This window comes from Fukomys damarensis, unplaced genomic scaffold (assembly GCF_012274545.1).
Source record: "Fukomys damarensis isolate Sample0158 unplaced genomic scaffold, DMR_v1.0_HiC HiC_scaffold_18, whole genome shotgun sequence".
Lineage (NCBI taxonomy): Eukaryota > Metazoa > Chordata > Mammalia > Rodentia > Bathyergidae > Fukomys > Fukomys damarensis.
Window position 1 is genome coordinate 8739746 of NW_022900930.1, and position 19758 is coordinate 8759503.

The window sequence follows — 19758 nt, forward strand, 5'->3', positions numbered from 1 at the left end:
AAAAATCGTATAGTTTCTCTGTGAAAAACTAAAAGTGTAAATCAGGTTCCAATGGTATAAATGAGAGTGTGAAACAGGACGAAAATGGCTAAAGGGGAAAGGGGAAGGGAGGAAGGAAACAAAGAAGAGAAAAAAATGTGAAAAAATGGAAACAAAGTCTTTGCAAATAGGGAAGGGTGAAGCGGGTGAAGGGAGGGCAGGGGGATGGGGAAAAAATAAGAACCAAGATTATATCATGTAACGGTACAAGATCCCAGTGATGAATGCAACTGTACTGTTTGCTTTAAATGTACCAATAAACTCCACAGGAAATAAGAAAAGACACTGCCGACCTCTGGTAGAGCAGAGGTGGAATGAAAAATGACACTCCAGCAGTGCTTCGGCAGTTCGTTGAACCACGTACACACCAAGCCTTTACTGAAGAAATGAAGCAGCCAAGCACCTCCTATGCAGGGTTATTACAGTGAGAATGGGACAGAGAAAGGCGGAGATGCCCGCAGGTGAGCTCTTAGAGTGATTTATTCCCTCAGGTCTCAGTGACCCTGAGAAAGCTGCAATGAGACTCGTGTCACACTTCAGACACACCTGCTGAGTGTCCTATACCACATTAAGTGGAACAGACTGAGTCTGCATCTTTTCATTTCAAATAAGGGAAGAAAAAACCCAACTAATAAACATGCAATTATTCTCATGAAAAAAAACTGGTATTTCCCCAAATGTCCTTAATCGTGGGCTTTTAAAAAGGATCACCCGCCAGGCAACAGAAGACAAGTACCAACTGATCTCACTCACACACAGAATCTCTGAACGTTGATCTCACAGAAGCTGAGAACAACTTTTGCCTCAGGGGCACACACCTGTAATACCAGCACTCTGGGAAGCTGAGACAGAAAGACCACAGGTCCCAGCCAGGCTGGGGTAACTTAGTGACTTAGCCAGACCCTGTCTCAAACTAACAAATTATATAAAAGTTCAGGGGCAGGGGTAATCTGTGTGAAATCCCTGGGTTCAATCTCCAATAATGCCCCACACACATTTAAAAAGTCAAATGTTTGAGAAGGTAGATATGTTTAACCTGACTTAAACATTACACAATGTACACAGATATTAAAGTATCATAATAGTATATACAATTTTTATGTTTTATGTATCAGTTAAAAATAAAATTTTAATAAGTAAAAATTGAATTTTAAAAATTATTAAAAATAATTGGAATCAAGTATTCTGACTTTTAACCTCAAATTAAGAACTTTTCTAGATTTCAAAATGCTTCCTATGTATTCTAACTGAAAAACTGTAACTCTCTACTTTCTTCAGAAAGCATAAATAATTTCCTGGATTAAAGAAGAGGATATCCTTAAGAATGACTGTAACGGGCTTGGAGGTACTAATAGTCTCTTTTAAAATGAGACTTTTCTCACTATTTTCTTCAAATTGGTCACTCTTCTGTAGAGTTTGAAAAAAGAAAGAAAGAAAAAAAAACTATGTGTAACCACACTTTAAAATTCTCATAGCAATATCTACTTCGCGATTCTTCTTGTTTGCTCATCAGTCTTAGATGATGATGATGTTTTATCCAATCCGCTCTTTTCCCCTCTTTGGTGTGGAACTCTTCCTCTTAATGAATCTTACGATGCAGCTCCCCGGGGCTGAGCCCATCTGCTTTCCCTCGTCCAGCACACACTGGGGTGAGTGGAGCCCTCCCCACTTCGGGGCAGAGGCAGAGGCAGGAACAGGCCTTAATCTCCATGGATACGGCATTTAAGGGCTAGGCATATGATGCAATCAGGGCTAATGAGATGGGTCCCTAAAATTTGTTATTCAGATGAGGAGTAAACTTTCTTTTTTTAGATTATGAGCCATATATAAATATATATTTGGTTGGAGAGAACAGCAGTTATCTCCATCAGGCAGAGAAAGCCCCTGAGAAGGAAGCTGACATTTGTAGTGAAGCAAAGCAAAGACTAAGAAACCGGTCCATGATATCACTTGAGCCTCTGGATCAAATTGGGCTGGCTGTAAGCCCACCATCTCCCTTTACAGTAACACTCTTTGGCACTGAATGTCCATCACTGCTACTGAGAAGCCGCCTGTACTAAGTCTTTGTCCATATTTCTTATTTTGCTGCTCTATCATCACATTATTCATCAATCCTCCCTCTAGCTTCTTTTTTCCTTTTGCAGGTCTGAGGATGGAATCCAGGGCCTGTTGCAGGCCTGAGACACCCTGTCACTACTGACCCACCTCCATAGCCCCTGGGCTTCTGTTTGTTAAGAAGGGAAGGTGGTTGTTTCTTATAACAACTAGAAATTTTGTTAATCTAGAGGTTTTTTTTCCTATGTTTCTGTTTCTCAGATCTCTATATAATTTGATAAAAACAACGATGACTTAAGAAAGTCAAGTTCTGCATTTGTAGGTAAATTACAATCCCACCAGCTCTGTTCTAGATGCTTTCTTAGTGTACACCTCTCTCTCTCTCTCTTCTTGCCTCCATTTTACCATTTTAAAAATTTGAGAGCTATTATTTATAACCCATTTCACAGCTCTAATAATTAAAACCACTACTGTTTTAACTCTCCTCTTAAAACAGACAAAATAGTAGGAAAGTAATGACTAAAGTCTGGGAAGGACAGGAGGTGGTTAATGGACAGTCCTAACACGAGGAATAGGTTCTAGGGTTCTACAGCTCAGTAAGACAACAACAGTGTACAATAACCCATTCTATGTTTCCTAAGATCTAGAAGACAGGAGCTGGGAAGGAGGTGAAAATGCTAACTACCCTCATTTGATCAGAACACACTGTATATATGTACTAAAAATATCACAGTGTACCCCATAAATATTTATAGTTAGGAATTACTTAAAAAGAATAAAATAACACACAGTGAAAACAAAGATAACTTTTCCTCTCAGTTGATATCTAACATAATGGAAGATTTTTTTAAATGTTGGAGAGAATATTCTATTAAAAGGCCTCCAAAAGAAAAAATATCAATAACTATTTCACATTTGATAATTTTTTAATAGAAAATTTAGTTATTATACAAATAATCCTCCTGGAATTATGATATTATGATATTTTAAATATTACGTGGCCTACAATCAGGCAACACATCTTTTCCAAACACCAAACTATCAGAGCATGAATTACCTGTTCAGTGAAGATCAGATTCCCCTTCACACAATGCCTCTAAGATTGTCACCTCTACAGCCTGTTTTGAAACAGAACCACATTATTTCCCAAGGGAGGACTAAAATTACTCAAGTGGTTCTAGAACAACAATTTCTGCCTCTTTTTTACAGTGTTAAAATTTAGAATTGCACTGCCACTAATTAAGGGCTGTATTGTCCAATGCATTATTTAGTAGATTTTGGAGAGTACATTATTTCTCTAAAAGTTGACTTTGGGATACCTAGGATAAATGTGATTTTTCTAGATTCTTTATAAAAATTATATTCTGACACTTTTTTGGGGGCCTTCCCTTAAGCTAGCTATACAGATTTCATACAACTCTTTAATAAAAAAAAACACAAAATCTGAAATCAGAAGACTCAGAAGTGATTGCTCATCTACTACCTACAGAACACGAATTCCATCCATTCCCTAAGGCTGGTTGTAACTAAGTCAACACAGTTGAGATCTGGATGTTTGCTTGGGTACACAGTACAGACATCAAGAGGCAGATGAATTTTCCATTAGCCTGAACCCAAGCTGTTCATGTCAGGCCGGTCATAACTCAACTTCCACTGTACTTGGTTTCTGAATTTGAACAAATTACAAATTTCTGAACTACAAGTTCCTTATTTGATAATGGAATAGAACCTAAGACACAGAGTTGTGCAAATAAATGACTCGATATATTTCCTAAAATCACCCTTTGAAACAAAGCAGGATATAAATATATCAGCTATGCATACATTAAAATCACCCACACAGTTTTATTGTTCAAGGAAATAATTTTGTAAAACCTTAATTTCAACTGAATGCAAAAGATTAGAACTTTATCCAATGTGGGGGATTACTCTGTCCATTCTCATTGCTAAATTAGATAATGAATGACTTTTCAAAAGGCAAAAGCAGAAGCGAAGAATTTGACTTGCAGGTGGTACTATAAAGGAAAAAAGTAAGGTATTTTACCTTACAAAGTGAACGAACCTAACACGAAGTCTACATCTATCTGCACATAGGAATGGCAGTGATATACTCCCAACTCTTGCTCCAAGTCTCTCCACTTTCCTGAAACTCTGTACTTAGCTCTCCAGGCAATCAGAAACAAGGAAGTTATTATATCAGTTGAGCTTTTTTTTTTTTGAGTTTTTCTATTATTGCTGTAAGATGAATGGTAATTTGTCTTGCTCCACAGTGGGAAGAACCACCACACCCTTGAAAATGTCATGTTTAGAGCAACTGAAACAACTTGCACTCAATTAGAAGTAGCTCTCCAACAGTGACAGAGCAGGTTCCCTTTACCATCATTTCTCCAGCTGACAATCACTTAGCAAAGGTCCTAGTGGTTGCCTCTACTTTTAAGGCAGGGACATCACTTCTAGCCAGAAGTGGAATGGAAGAACCATAGCTCTGAATGTCATCCAGGACCAGTTTGACTTGGTCCAATCAAAGTAATACATATCCCAGTGCTATTCCCACGTGCAAATGTGGGGTCTCTTTATGACAAAAAGGGTCACTGCAGACAAAAGCCTTTTTTTTTCGTCCTTCAGCTAGTTCTTTTTGGTGCCAAATCCAAGACTGAACTGTTCATTTCTTTCAGAGATTTCAAAGAGAACTTCCTGAATGCATTCCTTTAAAATGCAAGCTTTGCTGAGAATATATAGCATTTAAAAAAGAAGTAATGATTTCCTGGCAGAGAATATTCAGCAGCATCATTTAGGCTGAAAATCACAAACTCGTTTCTTCCTCTGACAATAGGGATATTTTCCAACATTGTTCAAATAAGAACCAAAGATTCCCTGATTTGTAACCTTTCTTCAGAGCCGCATTGCCTTTTCTGCTCTCTTCCACATAAGGGGATGACTGCCTTTTAGTGAACCTTTCTTCCATAATGTTTATTCATTTTCTTAGATTAGGCTTTGTTTCTCACATATTTGTTCAAGACAAACAGGATGCAGTAATGAGCCTAAGTAACTGGCCTAAAATGAGTAACTTGCCTAAGATCAGATTTAAACTTAAGAGCCTGAGCCCAGCCAAAGCCTGTGTTCCCGCCACGTCATTCACCTGTCATGTCTTGATGTGCGACGTTAAGATCATATAAATTCAAGTGGCCGCCAGCAACTCATTTACCTTAAATGACCACACACGCTCCTAGTGCACTTTGCATCAAAGGCCACTTTCCTACCCATTCATAGGATGTCATTTTTCTTGACATAAAAGGCTTTTTATTTCAAACAGCAAAACCTTGCACATCAAGACAGGCTAGTGCATTCGCTGAGTTTGAGCACTGCTTGTATGATCTGGACCACCTACACATATTAGTTTAACATCTGTAAAACAGAATAAGTTTTATAAAAACCATGTAAAACACCTAGAGAAATACCTGGTACACCATAAGCTTTCAATAACCTTGTCATTTTTTATTTTTGAAACAGATATTATTTCTATGCCTATTTACCAGAAATGTATCTTTATTTTCTCTCCTATTGTGTTCATTAAACTTTGCAATTATGTTTCCCACACTTATGTATTAAATTAGAATGGGTGGAGCTTAATTCACTACAGCAGTTCCTATAACTATCGTGCTTTTTATAGCATTCAACAGAACTGTTTGCAGAACTGGTCACCCGGTAGCTGGCACTTTCAAGAGAAGTCATTAAAGGCTTTTGAAACAATCCACTTAGTTTTTTGCTGATTCTATGAAAGAAGCAATAAGATAGTCCTATTGACTTTCTTATAAGGTTCATATTCTTTTAAAGTAAGTGTAACAGGACACCCATTTAACCACTTACAACATTTTTAGTTCACATGCCTCATTTAAAAAAAATAGAAAATTTTGCTCTTTATAGAATATCATAATGAACTTTTAAAAATTATAATTCACAACTCTTAAAATAGTTAAGTGTACAATGCAAGTTCCCAATTTCAAAAAAGGTAGTAGTGAAAATGGTCTTACAGGGGGACAGGTGAATAATTTTAATATTTCACCAATATTCACACAATGCTAGTAAAAAAAATAGACGGGGTAAAATTGATATGGTGTTTATAAATGAAAAATTCCTTAAGACCTTCAGTCAAGAATGATTTCTTTATTGTGCCCAGGACTTAAAAACTGTAATTCTAGATGGCTCTCTGTGTAGCTCAGGAAAGCAGCACCTCCCTAGCAAGGATGCCCTGGGTTTATTCCATCCCCACCATACTACCGAGTGTGTGTGTCTCTAGCTTGTATTTAAAGGCATGAGAAAAATGTGTTTGATACATTAAGTAGTGACAATGGCTACGTAGAAAGCCAGAAGGAAGCTAGAAGAAAATATAGTAAAACATCAGCATTATTATTTCAGAAAAATAAGCGCAATTTTTATTTTCTGCTGTATGTTTATTCTAATCCAACATGAGTTATGGAAGCAGAAAAGGACAACTCTGTGGGTTGGAGTAGTCAGGGAAAGCTTTTGAAGCAAACAGGATAGAGCAGGGAGGATGCTAAGAAAGATGTGGCGACATGGGCAAGGTTCTGGGCAGCAGCAAGAAGATAAATTAACACCAGCCACTAAAGACTGACTAGGTGGTGTGAGACCAGCCCTGCTCTCACTTGGACCTGCACAAGTGGAACAGCGCCAGGCTGCCTCTCCTTTTGTGCACTGACCCAAAGAACAGCACAAAGCTTTTAGAACACATACCAAGTTTGCTGAATCTAGACTGCCTCAAAAGGGCTTTTCTGAATTTCTCTTAAAAACACTAACATCCACAGTCCAAAGAGAACAGCCCACCCAGGCATAATTACTTTATAGAAGCACAGTTCACTTTTCAAATATAGGCATGTACTACAGTCTCCTTTCTGGCTGAAATGAAGTGAAAAGAAATATATCTTTCAGCACTGATTATTTCTGACCCATATGAAGTATTCGAAGGCCTTTGGCACTTTTATACATTTTGAATTTTTAAGTTTAGTTTACTAATATAGACTCTTCAAGAACGATACTCAGCCTTTTCCAAAATGGAGATATTTCTTCCTCCTACCTCTTGGGCAATGCTCATTTCTGAGTGAGGTTGAGTTTATGTCTCACACTGCATGCATTTTTCTAACCAAGAATGGATATAGAATCCTAAAACTCTTGGTTTATGTTTTCATGTGAGAGAGCATATTTTCATCAGAATAAAAATATATCAACTTAATTCAATAATACTTTGTGAGAGCTCACAATCAACAAAGTGATGTCCAAAAGTGATCCACGTATATATTTTAATCTGATGGTGCCAAAAGCCTTATATTTTAGTCTAAAACCATTACCAACTACCAGAAATTAACTTCACTGAGAGTCGGAGAACAGTCAGATTTTACAATCATTTCTCTCTCAATAGCACTGCAATGAATAGAAATGTAAACTGAGAGATTCATTTCAGCTCCCCAAAACTCTGGAAACCAAAAGAAGTATTTCTTCCATTCCAAAACTGCTTAGATGTGCTCAAGAACAGCATCTATTACCCCATTAAAGATAGCAAGAAGGGTTCTCATTACAAATTTCAATAACTTTATCCGATGAATTACACAGGAGACAAAGGACTCTCATACAAATTGCCAACAAGGAAAACCTGGTATTTCCTTTGTATAATACATACTGAAAGAAAAACATTCGATGTGATTCCTCAATGTGAGTAATATAAAGTTCATATAATTATATGAATACTTTAATAAGAAGAATTAAATGACAAACATTCCAAATCTACTAGTAAGGATTATTATTTTGTAGTATATAATGAGGGCACTCAGAACACTGAAGTAGCCAAATTAGCTTTTCCTAGAATTTTATTTCCTGCTTGATCTCTCTAGATTGATGCTATGTATCCTGTTACATGATGCTTGATGTAGTTAAAACACCAAACTTTATGCAGTAACAGATTTGTTTGGTTCTGGAGACTGCATGCATGTGAAGCACGTGCTCTACAACTAAAATACAGCTTCAGGCAATAAGACATTTTCACAGCATACAAATAAAGATGCAATTCCGCCAACAGGAGGAAAGGTCATTAAAATCAACCTTCATCTATTTAAACAGAATGACAAAAAAAAATTAAACTACCAAAACTACATACTGAATTCCCTACCCTGCTGATAGCAAAAGGAAATTGTCCTTAAGACACATTCTCCAGGTTGCAATGGGATAATTGGGAATATTCATTGGAGAGCTCATCAAACTGAGAGATGCTTTCAATGAGTTAAAATCTGGAAGAGAAAGTCTATAGTTTGAACATGAAAACTCAGCACTATGTTATTATCAATTTACAATTTTCAAAAACTATTTTTAAGGGCTGGGGATTTAGCTCAGTGGTTTGGTAGCCTGCCTTGCAAGCGCAAGGACCCAAGTTCAATCCCCAGAACCAAAAAAAAAAACTATTTTTACTAGTCTTTGCTAATTTCCTAAGTTCCCTTGATATTACACAAAGCACCAATCAATCCAATGGTTGTAGAAGTCTAAGCACAAAATGTACTTCACACTAAATGGATGAAAATTAGTCTGAGATCCTGCCTAGGGACTTGCTTTCAGACATTTTCATAATTAGTCATTGGCTATCAATTTTTTTTTTCCTCTTCACTCCATCACAGTGGACTTCACATGCAAACTGAAGATTTTGAGAATACAGACCACAAATACCTTGGTGTCATACCTCAGGCAGTTACCGAAGGCATTAAGAATGCTGAAAAAAGAAAGAAAAAAAAAAGAAAAAAAAACTCACCTACTACTAGACCTCAAAAGCTATGCAACTACTTTCCAACATCATGAAAGTAACACACACATGGTATCACTGAATATTCTCATGTGGTTTCAGCAGAGAGGAAGATCTCATAGATTCCAAGGTAGCATAGGCTATTTCTACTCCAAGACACAAAGACTGGCCTGGTCCCACACTCCACAGAGCAACCTTCACTGCGGACACAGAGTAGATGTAGGCATGCTGACTGGAAGCGGATACTATCTTTGGATAAAAATTAGTGAACTGGAATATTAAATATACTTACACGAGGAAGTATTTGCTCCTTCTGTAGATACTGATATTCTAATGGGAGACTCTACAAAACATAAAGGTGGAATGAAGATTTATTGAGTCATGTCACTCAGACTCTTATGTTAAAAATTTTCCAGGCTTGGGTATCATCTAGGAAAAGTGTATTCGAATGCTAAAGAAAAGCAAAAGCATTTCCAAGTCAAAGGATAATATATACAGTATTTGAAGACCACACAGGAGTATTTCTGTTGTTGAGACCCAAAGTCTTGAAATAGATAAAAATAAGAGCAGTCCATGTGCAAAGATATCCCACACACCTACTGCTAAATGAACTCTGGAGAAGTATTATTCTGAACAGATCCATACTGTAGGTGAGAGAAAGAAATTCACTCTCAAGTGTGGGCTTGATTTTGAGAAACATAAAACTAAAGAGAACAACTCCATATTCAAAAAGAATGGTCAGGAGGACATGGACAAGGGGAAAAAGTGAGAACCAAGACCTGTCATGTAAAGGTACAAGATCCCAATAATGAATGTAACTGTACCGTATACCTAAAATGTACCAACAAACTCAATAAACGAAAAAAAAAGAATGGTCAGGAGGACATGGACAAGGGGAAAAAGTGAGAACCAAGACCTGTCATGTAAAGGTACAAGATCCCAATAATGAATGTAACTGTACCGTATACCTAAAATGTACCAACAAACTCAATAAAAGAAAAAAAAAGAATGGTCAGTTTTTACACATACAAAAGAAAAAAATGAAAAAGTAAAAATATTTCCAGGCAACTTGGATCCACATAAACACCCTAACCAAATGGTAAACAGTTTTTGCAAAACCCCCTAGAGCAATCACAGTAGGATCAAATAAAGCATGCTAATAAATAAACAATAGTTGGGTTGCATTCTGCTAGGTGGCCATGGAAGGAAAGCCAGGATTTCTGTATAGATAGAAAATAAAACATAACTCATGCAGGGGGAAAAAAGAAAAGCATGGAATCTAAGGGATTTCATTAGTAAGAAATCAGAAAGACTTAGTATCAAAGAAGAATTGAAACTTAACAGCCAGAAAATTGTATTCATCATATATCAGAAATACTAAAGTCCATCTCAATTCCCAAGCACCATATAAATTTTAAAACTCACATCTACTGCCGTATCAGATAATGAGCACAGTATCTGCATTACAGAAACGCCTGAATGAAAAATGAAGAAATTCAGGCCGTTCAATAATTCCATCTTTCTTGCCTCTCTCTCTCTTCACCTCCCACCCTTCCCCCTTCTTTCCTTCCTACCTCTTTCCTTCTTTTCCTTCCTTCTCTTGGAAAAGAAACATCCTTTAGATTCCAGGAGCTCCCTAGCCCGTAACGCACACTTGCACTTAGCAACAACACACACTGAAGCAGTCCAGGATTCCTAGCTATCAAGCTTTTAGGATTCTAAACCATGACTTTGAAGGGAAGAGGAAACTCTGGAGTACTTATAATGGAAGAAGACTGCTGGATTATATGGCTGCCCATGGCTTTACCCAAGGGCACACTATATATAGTTAAAGAAATCAACAAAGCAAAAACATTAACCAGGGGGTCAAGAAAAGACCCTCTGGGCTCAAATTATCTTCTCTTCTACTTCCTGAGATGCAACTGTGCAACTTAACATTTCTTATCTATAAAATAAGGAAAAATAGTGTCTGTACAGTTAGAGAATAAGGAAAATTTTTAAAATAAATATAAATTGGATTAAGTACATTGATAGCCTATGGAGAATTCAATGAATTATGGCTACAAATGGATCAGCAGAGTTGGGTTATAGGTAGTTACTATCTCCCCAAGCTATAACTGCTCTCAGAAAATACTACAGGCAAATGAGAATCAGACAAACCAACAGATACATCACCTAGGACAGTGCCGGCAAACCTGTGGCAAACGTGCCTCAGCTGGCTGTTTGTTAGCACCGTAAGCTCTAAAAGATTCCCCATGACTGATCTAGGAAAATACTCTCATTCCGAGGGGGTGGGAGGACACAAGTATCCAAGAGAAGAACCCATGAAGATACAGTAACTGAGCCAGGGATTTAGCCCAACGGTACCGTGCCTGCCTTGCAAGCACAAGGTCCTGGGTTTGATCCCTGGTACCCCCAAAAACAAAAAATATAATAACTGAGCTTATAACCCTGATGAGTCCTTTATGTGTCTAGTGTCACTAAGTAAAATCTTGATATAGATTTCTGTCTCTCATGCATGTTTCTCAGGCCCAAGTTCAGATATACAGCAAGAACTACATTCCCTTAAGTAAAATCTAAAGAGGCAGAGTGAGGCTGAGAAAAATACTGGAAGAGAAAACAGGAGCAGCTGGAATTTGGATGCAGAAGGGGTTCTGATTAGTAGAAGGAGCAGCCAGCAGTGAGGTCTATCACTCTGGTTAGTAAAACTTACTAGGCTTACTTTCCTTACCTGAAGATACATATGCTTTTTCGGTGGAGGCTGGCATGCCAGTGATGATCTCTGCAAAATAGAAAAGGTGATAAGATTTTATGATATATGACTGGGAGGCCAGCAGACAGGACCACAGCCTGCTTCAAACTGCAAATGAGTCCAAAGAAAGGAAGTACTGCAAGGGAGTGAGGAAAGGCCACACGTCAGCCACAGAGGCAGTGAGAAAAGCAAGGAAGACAAAACAGTTAGTTCTTCTTTCTTTACAAGAGGGCACAGAATGAATAATTAGAAAGAATTCACCACACCCACTTGGTTTGAGGGAGAATCTATGGCAAAGAGGCAGCAGGCTCAGAAAGGACAGTGGAGACAGGGAGTCTGAGAAAGTCAAAGCTGCAGGGTCAGAATGCTGAAATGACCGATCTCTGGACACTAATTAATTTTTTTTTAATTTTTTTATTGGTACCAGGGATTGAACTCGGGTCCTTGCGCTTGCAAGGCAGGCCACTGAATCGCTGAGCTAAATACCCGGCCCTTAATTACATTTTTGTTCAAAAAGATAAGCGAGTAATGTTTCTAGTTGGGATAGGTGAAAAATTCTGGCATAGAATTCTACCTAAAATTAACAGTGGTAAATGCGGTACCTGCTTTATCACATGACAGACTGCTCTGACACAGGCAGAGGCAGTGCAGAACCCTCCTCCCAATGGAATTGAAGAGAAACCTGCACAACAGGGACACACTACTCTCCGAAGAACTCTGACAGTCCCATCCCACACTCTGAACTTGTCTTCTTATTGCCTTTGTGGTAGAATAAAAGGTGATCACTCTGTCCAATTTCATGTTCAGTCCTTGTAAAAAGGTTTTAGCTAATTAGAATCTATTTCTGATACAACAGGTGTACAAAGCCTGGGAAGACACAGAGACACAAGGATGGGTAACACTCAACCTGGATTTTGTGCATTAGTCTTATTTGATGGCCTAATAACATTGCACATTCCCTAATCAAAACAAAAAAGATAAGTTGAATATATTATAATATTATCTACTGTATAAAAAGTATTAAATCTGACTGAAAATCCTAAGGAGGTCATATAGGCTATCAGTTTATGTCTGAATTAATATGCTGTTAATCACAGAGTCAGCTATCTTCATCATTAATATAATCATCTTTAAATACAGATATAACCATTTAGGCTTTAAATAATAGATACAACCAGTTAGGCTTTCCATGACTGAATGTGGCTAGTAGAGAAGAAGAACTGGTTTAAGCATAAATATTTCCTCAATTTCTGAAGTTTCTCTATGGACAAAAGGTTTTGTGGAACTGGAAGGGAAGAAAAAGTCATTGAGATTCAGTATATGTAAAGGTCAAAATAAACTTCTGTATGTGTCCTTCTGGTGTATGTATGGATGACCCTTCCTAATCAGAGGTTAGAAAACATGTCATTTTTATCAAGGCATCCAAGTTACCTACACTGGCTCATCTACCCACTGAAAATGGGACAAAGTGAAAGAAGTTGTGGGGTACAGTGCATGGCACCCTTGGACTTTTTCAAGTGGAGCACTTAAAGAGGACATTCTGAGCCAGGAGAACAGACACAGCTGCTTCTAATGAAGCAGCTACGAGCACCCTTCTCAATTCGGACTATTGAAAATGAAATTGTTCTTCTTTGGGAAAGTGTAACGAGAAAAAGATTTTGTTCAACATCCACAGGTTTTGTCCTTTTCTAAGAATACCTACAAGCTTCATGTTTCCAAAGTGTCCACGTTAAGAAAGATGACTCCTTTTTTTTTTTTTTTTTTTTTTTTTTTTTTGGTACTGGTGTACTGGGGATCAAACTCGGGTCCTAGCGCTTGCGAGGCAGGTGGCAGAACCACTGAGCTAAATCCCTGGCCCAAAATGCCTCCTTCTTTAGAAAGCATCAATGCCTCAACAACCACATTGATGCAGTGGGCTAAAGGGACACAAGAGTTGGGCACCAGTCCTAATCTCAACTTGATATCAAGACTCTCCTTGCTGGGTGTGGTGGTGCACTCCTGTAATTCCAGCACTCGGGAGGCTGAGGCAGGAGGATCACTGTGAGTTTGAGACCAGCCTAGGCTACACAGTGAGTTCCAGGTCTCTCTCAACTGCATAGTGAGACCTGTATCAAAAAACCAAAAAAAAAAAAAAAGGACTTTCCTAAATTTATTTTTGACAATCTAAGTAGTTGTCCACTGCGACCTTTCAAGAAAAAAAAAAAGTCACAGCATTTTTGTCTCTGTAAAAACAACCTCAGATTAGAGGAAGGTTGGTTAACCATAACATTTCCTTTTTAAATTGAATGCTACATAAAATAGAGAACAGGAAGTTACTATAATGATGCTTCTAGACACAGACATCTTAAAATAAACTCCCTTCCTAAAATTAGATGCTTATCCTAGAGACCTTACTTTAAAAACATCTTTAATGATTATGGTTTCAAAGAAAACAATTCTCAATTAATCTTGGGGGAAATACAAGCTCAGAAGTTAATGTACACTCCTATATTTAAAAAAAAAAAGACTTCATTTTGGAGAGAACCTTGCCAATAAGAAAACCTTTTTTATCAAAATCACTCAGCAATGGGAGTGCAGACTGGTGCAACCACTGTGGAAATCAACTGGAGATACCTCAAAAAAACTAGGTATAAAGGTCCCATTTGACCCAGCCATCCCTCCGCTGGGTATCTTTCCAAAAGAAATGAAAGAATCAAACCACACTGGTATATGTGCATCCATGTTTATAACAGCACAGTTTGCAATAGCTGAAACTTGGAAACAGCCCAATTGCCCAGCAACTGGAGACTGGAGAAAATGTTCTTTTTCTATAAAGTGGAATACTACTTAGCCATAAAGAATGAGAAACTAGAGACATTTATAGCTAATTGGGTGCACACTGAGGCAGTACTCTTAAATAAATAGGATACACTTGAGTAAATACTGAATAGTTTCTCTAGTATTAAAAAACTAAAAGTGTAGATAAGGTTCAAGTGGTATAAGTGATGATGTGAAATAGGAGGAGAATGTCTAAAGGAGAAGGGGAAGAGGGGAGGACAGGGGAAAGGAAAGAAGGGAAAAGAAAAAGTATGAGAAAGGGAAAAATGGAAACAAAGTCTTTGAAAATAGGGAGGGGTAGAGGGGGTGAAGAGAAGGCAGGGGAAAAAATAAGAACCAAGACACATCATGTAAAGGTACAAAATCCCAGGCCAGGGATTTAGCTCAGTGGTTCCACTGCCTCACTAGCACAAGGACCTGAGTTCCAACCCTGGTACCAAAAAAAAAAAAAAATCCCAATGATAAATGTAACTATTGTTTACCTTAAATGTACCAATACACCTAATAAGACAAAAAAGTTAATAAAAGATACATCATGTAAAGGTACCAGATCCCAATGATGAATATGACTGTACTGCTTACCTCAAATGTACCAATAAACTTAATGGGGGGGACAGTAAGCATTGTTATATATGCTATGCGCAGAAAACACAGATTTTAAAAAAATCTTTTGTTGTGTGATTGAAAATATTTTCCACTATTTCTAAAGACTTTTTAAGAAAATGATTAAGCCCTATAATATGCTTGATGATGCTTATTTAAGCAATATATTTTATAGTAATTTGGTATATTAAATTTGTTAATCTTAAATGATACCCCCTTCCTTAATGTAAATTAATGAGAATTTAGGATCATTAGGAATTGAACACTCCTAAACATCTTCTGATGAACAGGCAAGTAAACATAAAGAACATTGATATATTTGGAATGCTTGAATGCTTTTGCAATAAAGTGGATCTGATCTCCAGAAAAAGCCACTATCTGAAAAATGTATTCTGAAAAGAATTTTAAATTATTAAAAAGATATAACTTATTTGAGAATTTTATCATGAGCATAATGCACTACATAAAACTATTTAGCAAAATAAGCCTACATGTATGCAAATATATATGATGGGTCTGTATTACAATATTCACTTACATGATTCCTTGTTTTTCTAAAATTACAGATCAGCACTGTGCATATAGAAGTGTGGCAAAGTGATTATTTTTGTGAAGCAGGCACATTTATTTATTAGCATCAGTGGAATATCTTTTGAGTACCAGGATTTTTCTCGTTCGTAACGAGTGCTTACTCTTAAGAAACTGAGAAGTTTTGAACCTTGTGATGAAGAGCCAGTGCGGACCTATGAACAGTCCATGTATTCATTTTGCTCTCACTTATTACAGCCTTCATGGTCATCCTACTTAATACACAATATTGGAGGCTGCTACACAAATTATAGAATCTACTTTACACGCTTCTCAGCATAACCGTAAGCTATGACTTCCCTAATATCACTCTAACAGCACAGTCAATTTGGGGAAGGAGGCAAGGCCAAAGCCAATTTTTTGAAGAATCAACTGCTAATTTTTTTTCTGCTCTTTTCATATGAAAGAGCTATTTCATTGCTGTAGGCCAATGTCTCCTATGGGATCTTGAATCTCACTAAAGTAATTTCTCTTCTGAATAAAACAGAAAATTTAAAGAGAAGACATGATTGATTAGTTGTATATTCTTCTATATTAATCTTGGAAAAGACTGCCCAAAATACTTAATTTAAAAACCAGTTAGGTCTATTTCTCTCTTCCCTATTCTAATACCTGAGAGTTTTCATAGACCTTATTAGCTAAATCTTAATTGCTAAGTTAATATTTCCTATAGAAAACCCAAGCCAAAAAGACTACGGTTAGAAGCAAACATACAGCACGTGCGCCGCAAAAGCATACAGCATGGGAACTTTTGAATTGCCACTTATAAATTCATGAAAGAAATCCACTTGTAATCCATCACATAATTCTTACTGCGTATCAGCTCATCTTTTATATCAAAATTCAATGGTACACTTATACAGCGCTGGAAGTAATTAACAGATTGCACAGATTTCTATGTCTACATATGGCAAATGCTTTTGCCCACTTCCAAACTAAGTAGAATTGAAAAGGCATTGGGAAAGGCAGAAAACACACCAATTTCTAAAATGTAGCTTAGTACGACCATGCATATGTTCTTTTCTAAATGTTTGAAAATAGTGGAAGCGCGGTCATTATTTCACTCAAGCATATAATGATTTACAGGGAATTATTCCACAGACAGCGGATGAGAGTGAGAGATCAGGACAATGACATATTTTGTTTTCAGGGAGAAGAGGGTACCTCCCCATATATAGAGCGCACCACCTTTTCAATCACGGTGCCCGTGTAACCACAAGCCCCGGGGGCTGGCATGTGCTGCCCTGGTGAAGCAGTGATAGGCATCTCACTACGATCAGATGACTGGGACGGCCTCCAGGTCTTCTGACGCAGTGTGGCACAATAAGTTCTGCTAATGACATTCTTGCTCTGGATACTCTATTCGGGGCACCAAAGAAACAATTATTCAGTAGGATTTAAAGCTGAAGCAGTATCCGAAAGAGAGCTATGGAGAACATGGCCAAGGGGGCCCTTGAGCAGGTCAAAATTTGGAGTTATACAGAAGCACAGCTGAAAGCAGAGGTGCAGAGATGCAGGAAATACGCATTGAAGAAAATGTTAAAATAGTGAGATACACTGAAGAACATTATAGAGAAGATCACAAAATCCCATTGCTCAAATTCTTAAAGATGCTCTGGGTACAGTGCCACCTCCTTGCAACCAGTTACAATGAAGTTCTTCTTCCTTCCCCTGGAATCCTTCTCCCTTTATGACTCACAATACTCCTGCAGCACTGTTCTGCATGAGTAGAATAATGTACCTTAAATATGTGTACACACAGACAAGGTGTTCAGCTATAAAGTGAATCACGGTGCGAAAGGAACAAAGGAAACCCGGACTCATGTCTGAGTTCACTACCAAATACCTCTGTCATCCCAAAGAAGCCTGCTGTCTATGCTAAGCTTCCCATTTGTTTTAAATATGATTAGATGGGAGAATAAAGATGGTGTATTTTTAACATCCAAGGAGAAAATAAAAACAAGACCACATTACAGGGTCATGGAGAGTCTAATTCTACACATCCTCCTCCTTTAGGTGCTTCAAGTCACCCAAGTTACTAAGAACCCATTCCTCAAAGCATACTAGCATTTTGTCTCAAAATAATTTATTAACAATATCCCATGAACTTCTCTTTATTCTTGTATGGCAAAAGATTCATTATTTTTTTCCTCATTCAGTTTATTGGTACATTTTAGGTACAGAGTACAGTTACATTCATCACTGGGATCTTGTACCTTTACATGACAGGTCTTGGTTCTCATTTTTTCCCCTTGTCCTTGCCCTCCCTTCACCCCCTTCTCCCCTCCCCATTTACAAACACTTTAAAAATATGAGAAAATGAAAAAATGGAAATAAAGATTCATTATTTTAAAACACCCCAACTTTCATTTCCCTCCTCTAACTTGTCAATGCTATATATTCAAATTTGAGCAATGGATCAAGACTTGAATAAATTAATATAGAAAACTAAACTGGTTATCTCTCCTATGAGAAATGTGAAAAGCCATGTAATAAAATTTTTATTCCACAAAAATTTATTTTGAAAAGAGCAGTGTAGGTTTACGTCAGGAATAATATAGTGTAAATAACAGTACTTAATCCTAAAAATATGAAACCATGGGATGATCAGAATAATCCACAAGCATTCAGTAATACCTTGACACTAACTATAATTTCATTTTTCATAGATTTTATACATATAAGTATGCAGTTATGCAAATCTAATCCAAGTGTCAAAATCATAATTCAATTGTACTGACTACAAGCAGACACACTGAACCAAATCAGTGACAAACTGAGGTGAAAAGGCTTCAAAACATGACACTATAAAATGAAACATGCATGAATAACTAGTTGAGATTCATTTTAAATTGGTGCTTCATGTAGCATCCAGTAAAACTTCATGTGGGATAAAGTAATACTAGGAAACATTACTACTTAACCCATGCTGATGAAAAAGTAAAGTGATATTTGCTCAAATAAATTTTAAATGGCTTTCACATTTTAACCATCACAAGCTCAGTTCCTAAAAATAGTAATGGAAACTACTCTCATCCGTCCCGCTTCACTCTCTGTGGAGAAAGATATTTAAAATGAAAGTCATGCACTCTGATTACACTACTACAGAGCAGCTCCTTGGAAAGACCACAGAGAACCAGCATTAATGTAAATTTTGCCAGCCCTGTTCCACAGATTTATCTCACTACCTTTCCTTTACCCTGTTGCATCACTTATGGTGACAAAAGCCGTATCGGCCTCCTACAGAATTAACCATTAATGTTACTCTCTCTTCCCATGCCGAGCATTCATTTTTAGTCTGTCACTTGAGGACACCATGTTCCTGCAGTGAGCTCTCTTTCTCATCTTCTACCAGGAACCAAAGCACTTAGGCTTGGCTTTATCAAAGTTAACAGATCTGTAAAGTTAATAGCTAAATGCCATAATTCAAAAATTATGCTTATAAAAACAGGATTTAATTGCTCCAAGGAGTTTAAGCAAACATTTCTAGGTCATCGTCAGCTCCTTCAGATGACTCCATCAAATTGTGGAGAAGCAGGGTTCTATGAAACAGAGCCACTCACTAAGCTGCGGTTCTTTTATTTTCCTATAATAGCTAAGAGAAGAGGTCAAACGGTAAGTGGCGTGTTCTACAGCTCCATCACTTATCTGCTTAGCAAATATGACCTGGAGGAAAGCTAAAACTTATGCACAGTTGGAAATTCATTGCCTCTAAGATTTTCCTAATTTCAAAATTAGTAGGCCTAAGGCCAGCGATTTAGCTCAGTGGTTCCGCCACCTGCTTTGCAAGCACAAGGACCTGCGTTCTATCCCTGGTGCCAAAAAAAAAAAAAAAAAAAAAAAAAAAAAAAAAAAAAAAAAAAAAAAAAAATTAGTAGGCCTAAAAGAATGCATTGTCTTAACTTTAATCACCTAAAAATATACAGAGGAACATACAAATTGGCAGTTATGTATTATATATTCTCTCACTCTCTTGCTTTCTATATATATAACATATGTATTTATGCACACCTGTATAAAACATACACATATTATCTCCAAATACATAAATATATGGAGTGTATGTGTATGCATATGCATATATATATGTATATATATATATATA

The 19758-nt window shown here is 37.2% G+C and overlaps 1 protein-coding gene across 7 annotated transcripts in view; it reads right to left on the reverse strand.

Annotated features, from left to right (window-relative positions):
- The window catches only part of Nrg1 (neuregulin 1), a 1021078-nt gene that overhangs the window by 126617 nt on the left and 874703 nt on the right, over window positions 1-19758 (reverse strand). For 5 of the 7 annotated variants that reach the window (XM_010604251.2, XM_010604242.2, XM_033765375.1 and 2 more), the window contains exons 4-5: window positions 11625-11675; window positions 9186-9236 (exon numbers count right to left, since the gene is read on the reverse strand). The exons of the other annotated variants lie outside the window; for them this stretch is intronic. In XM_010604251.2, coding sequence (XP_010602553.1) covers window positions 9186-9236; window positions 11625-11675 — 102 coding nt within the window. The remainder of the gene's footprint in view (window positions 1-9185; window positions 9237-11624; window positions 11676-19758) is intronic. 7 annotated transcript variants of the gene reach the window in all.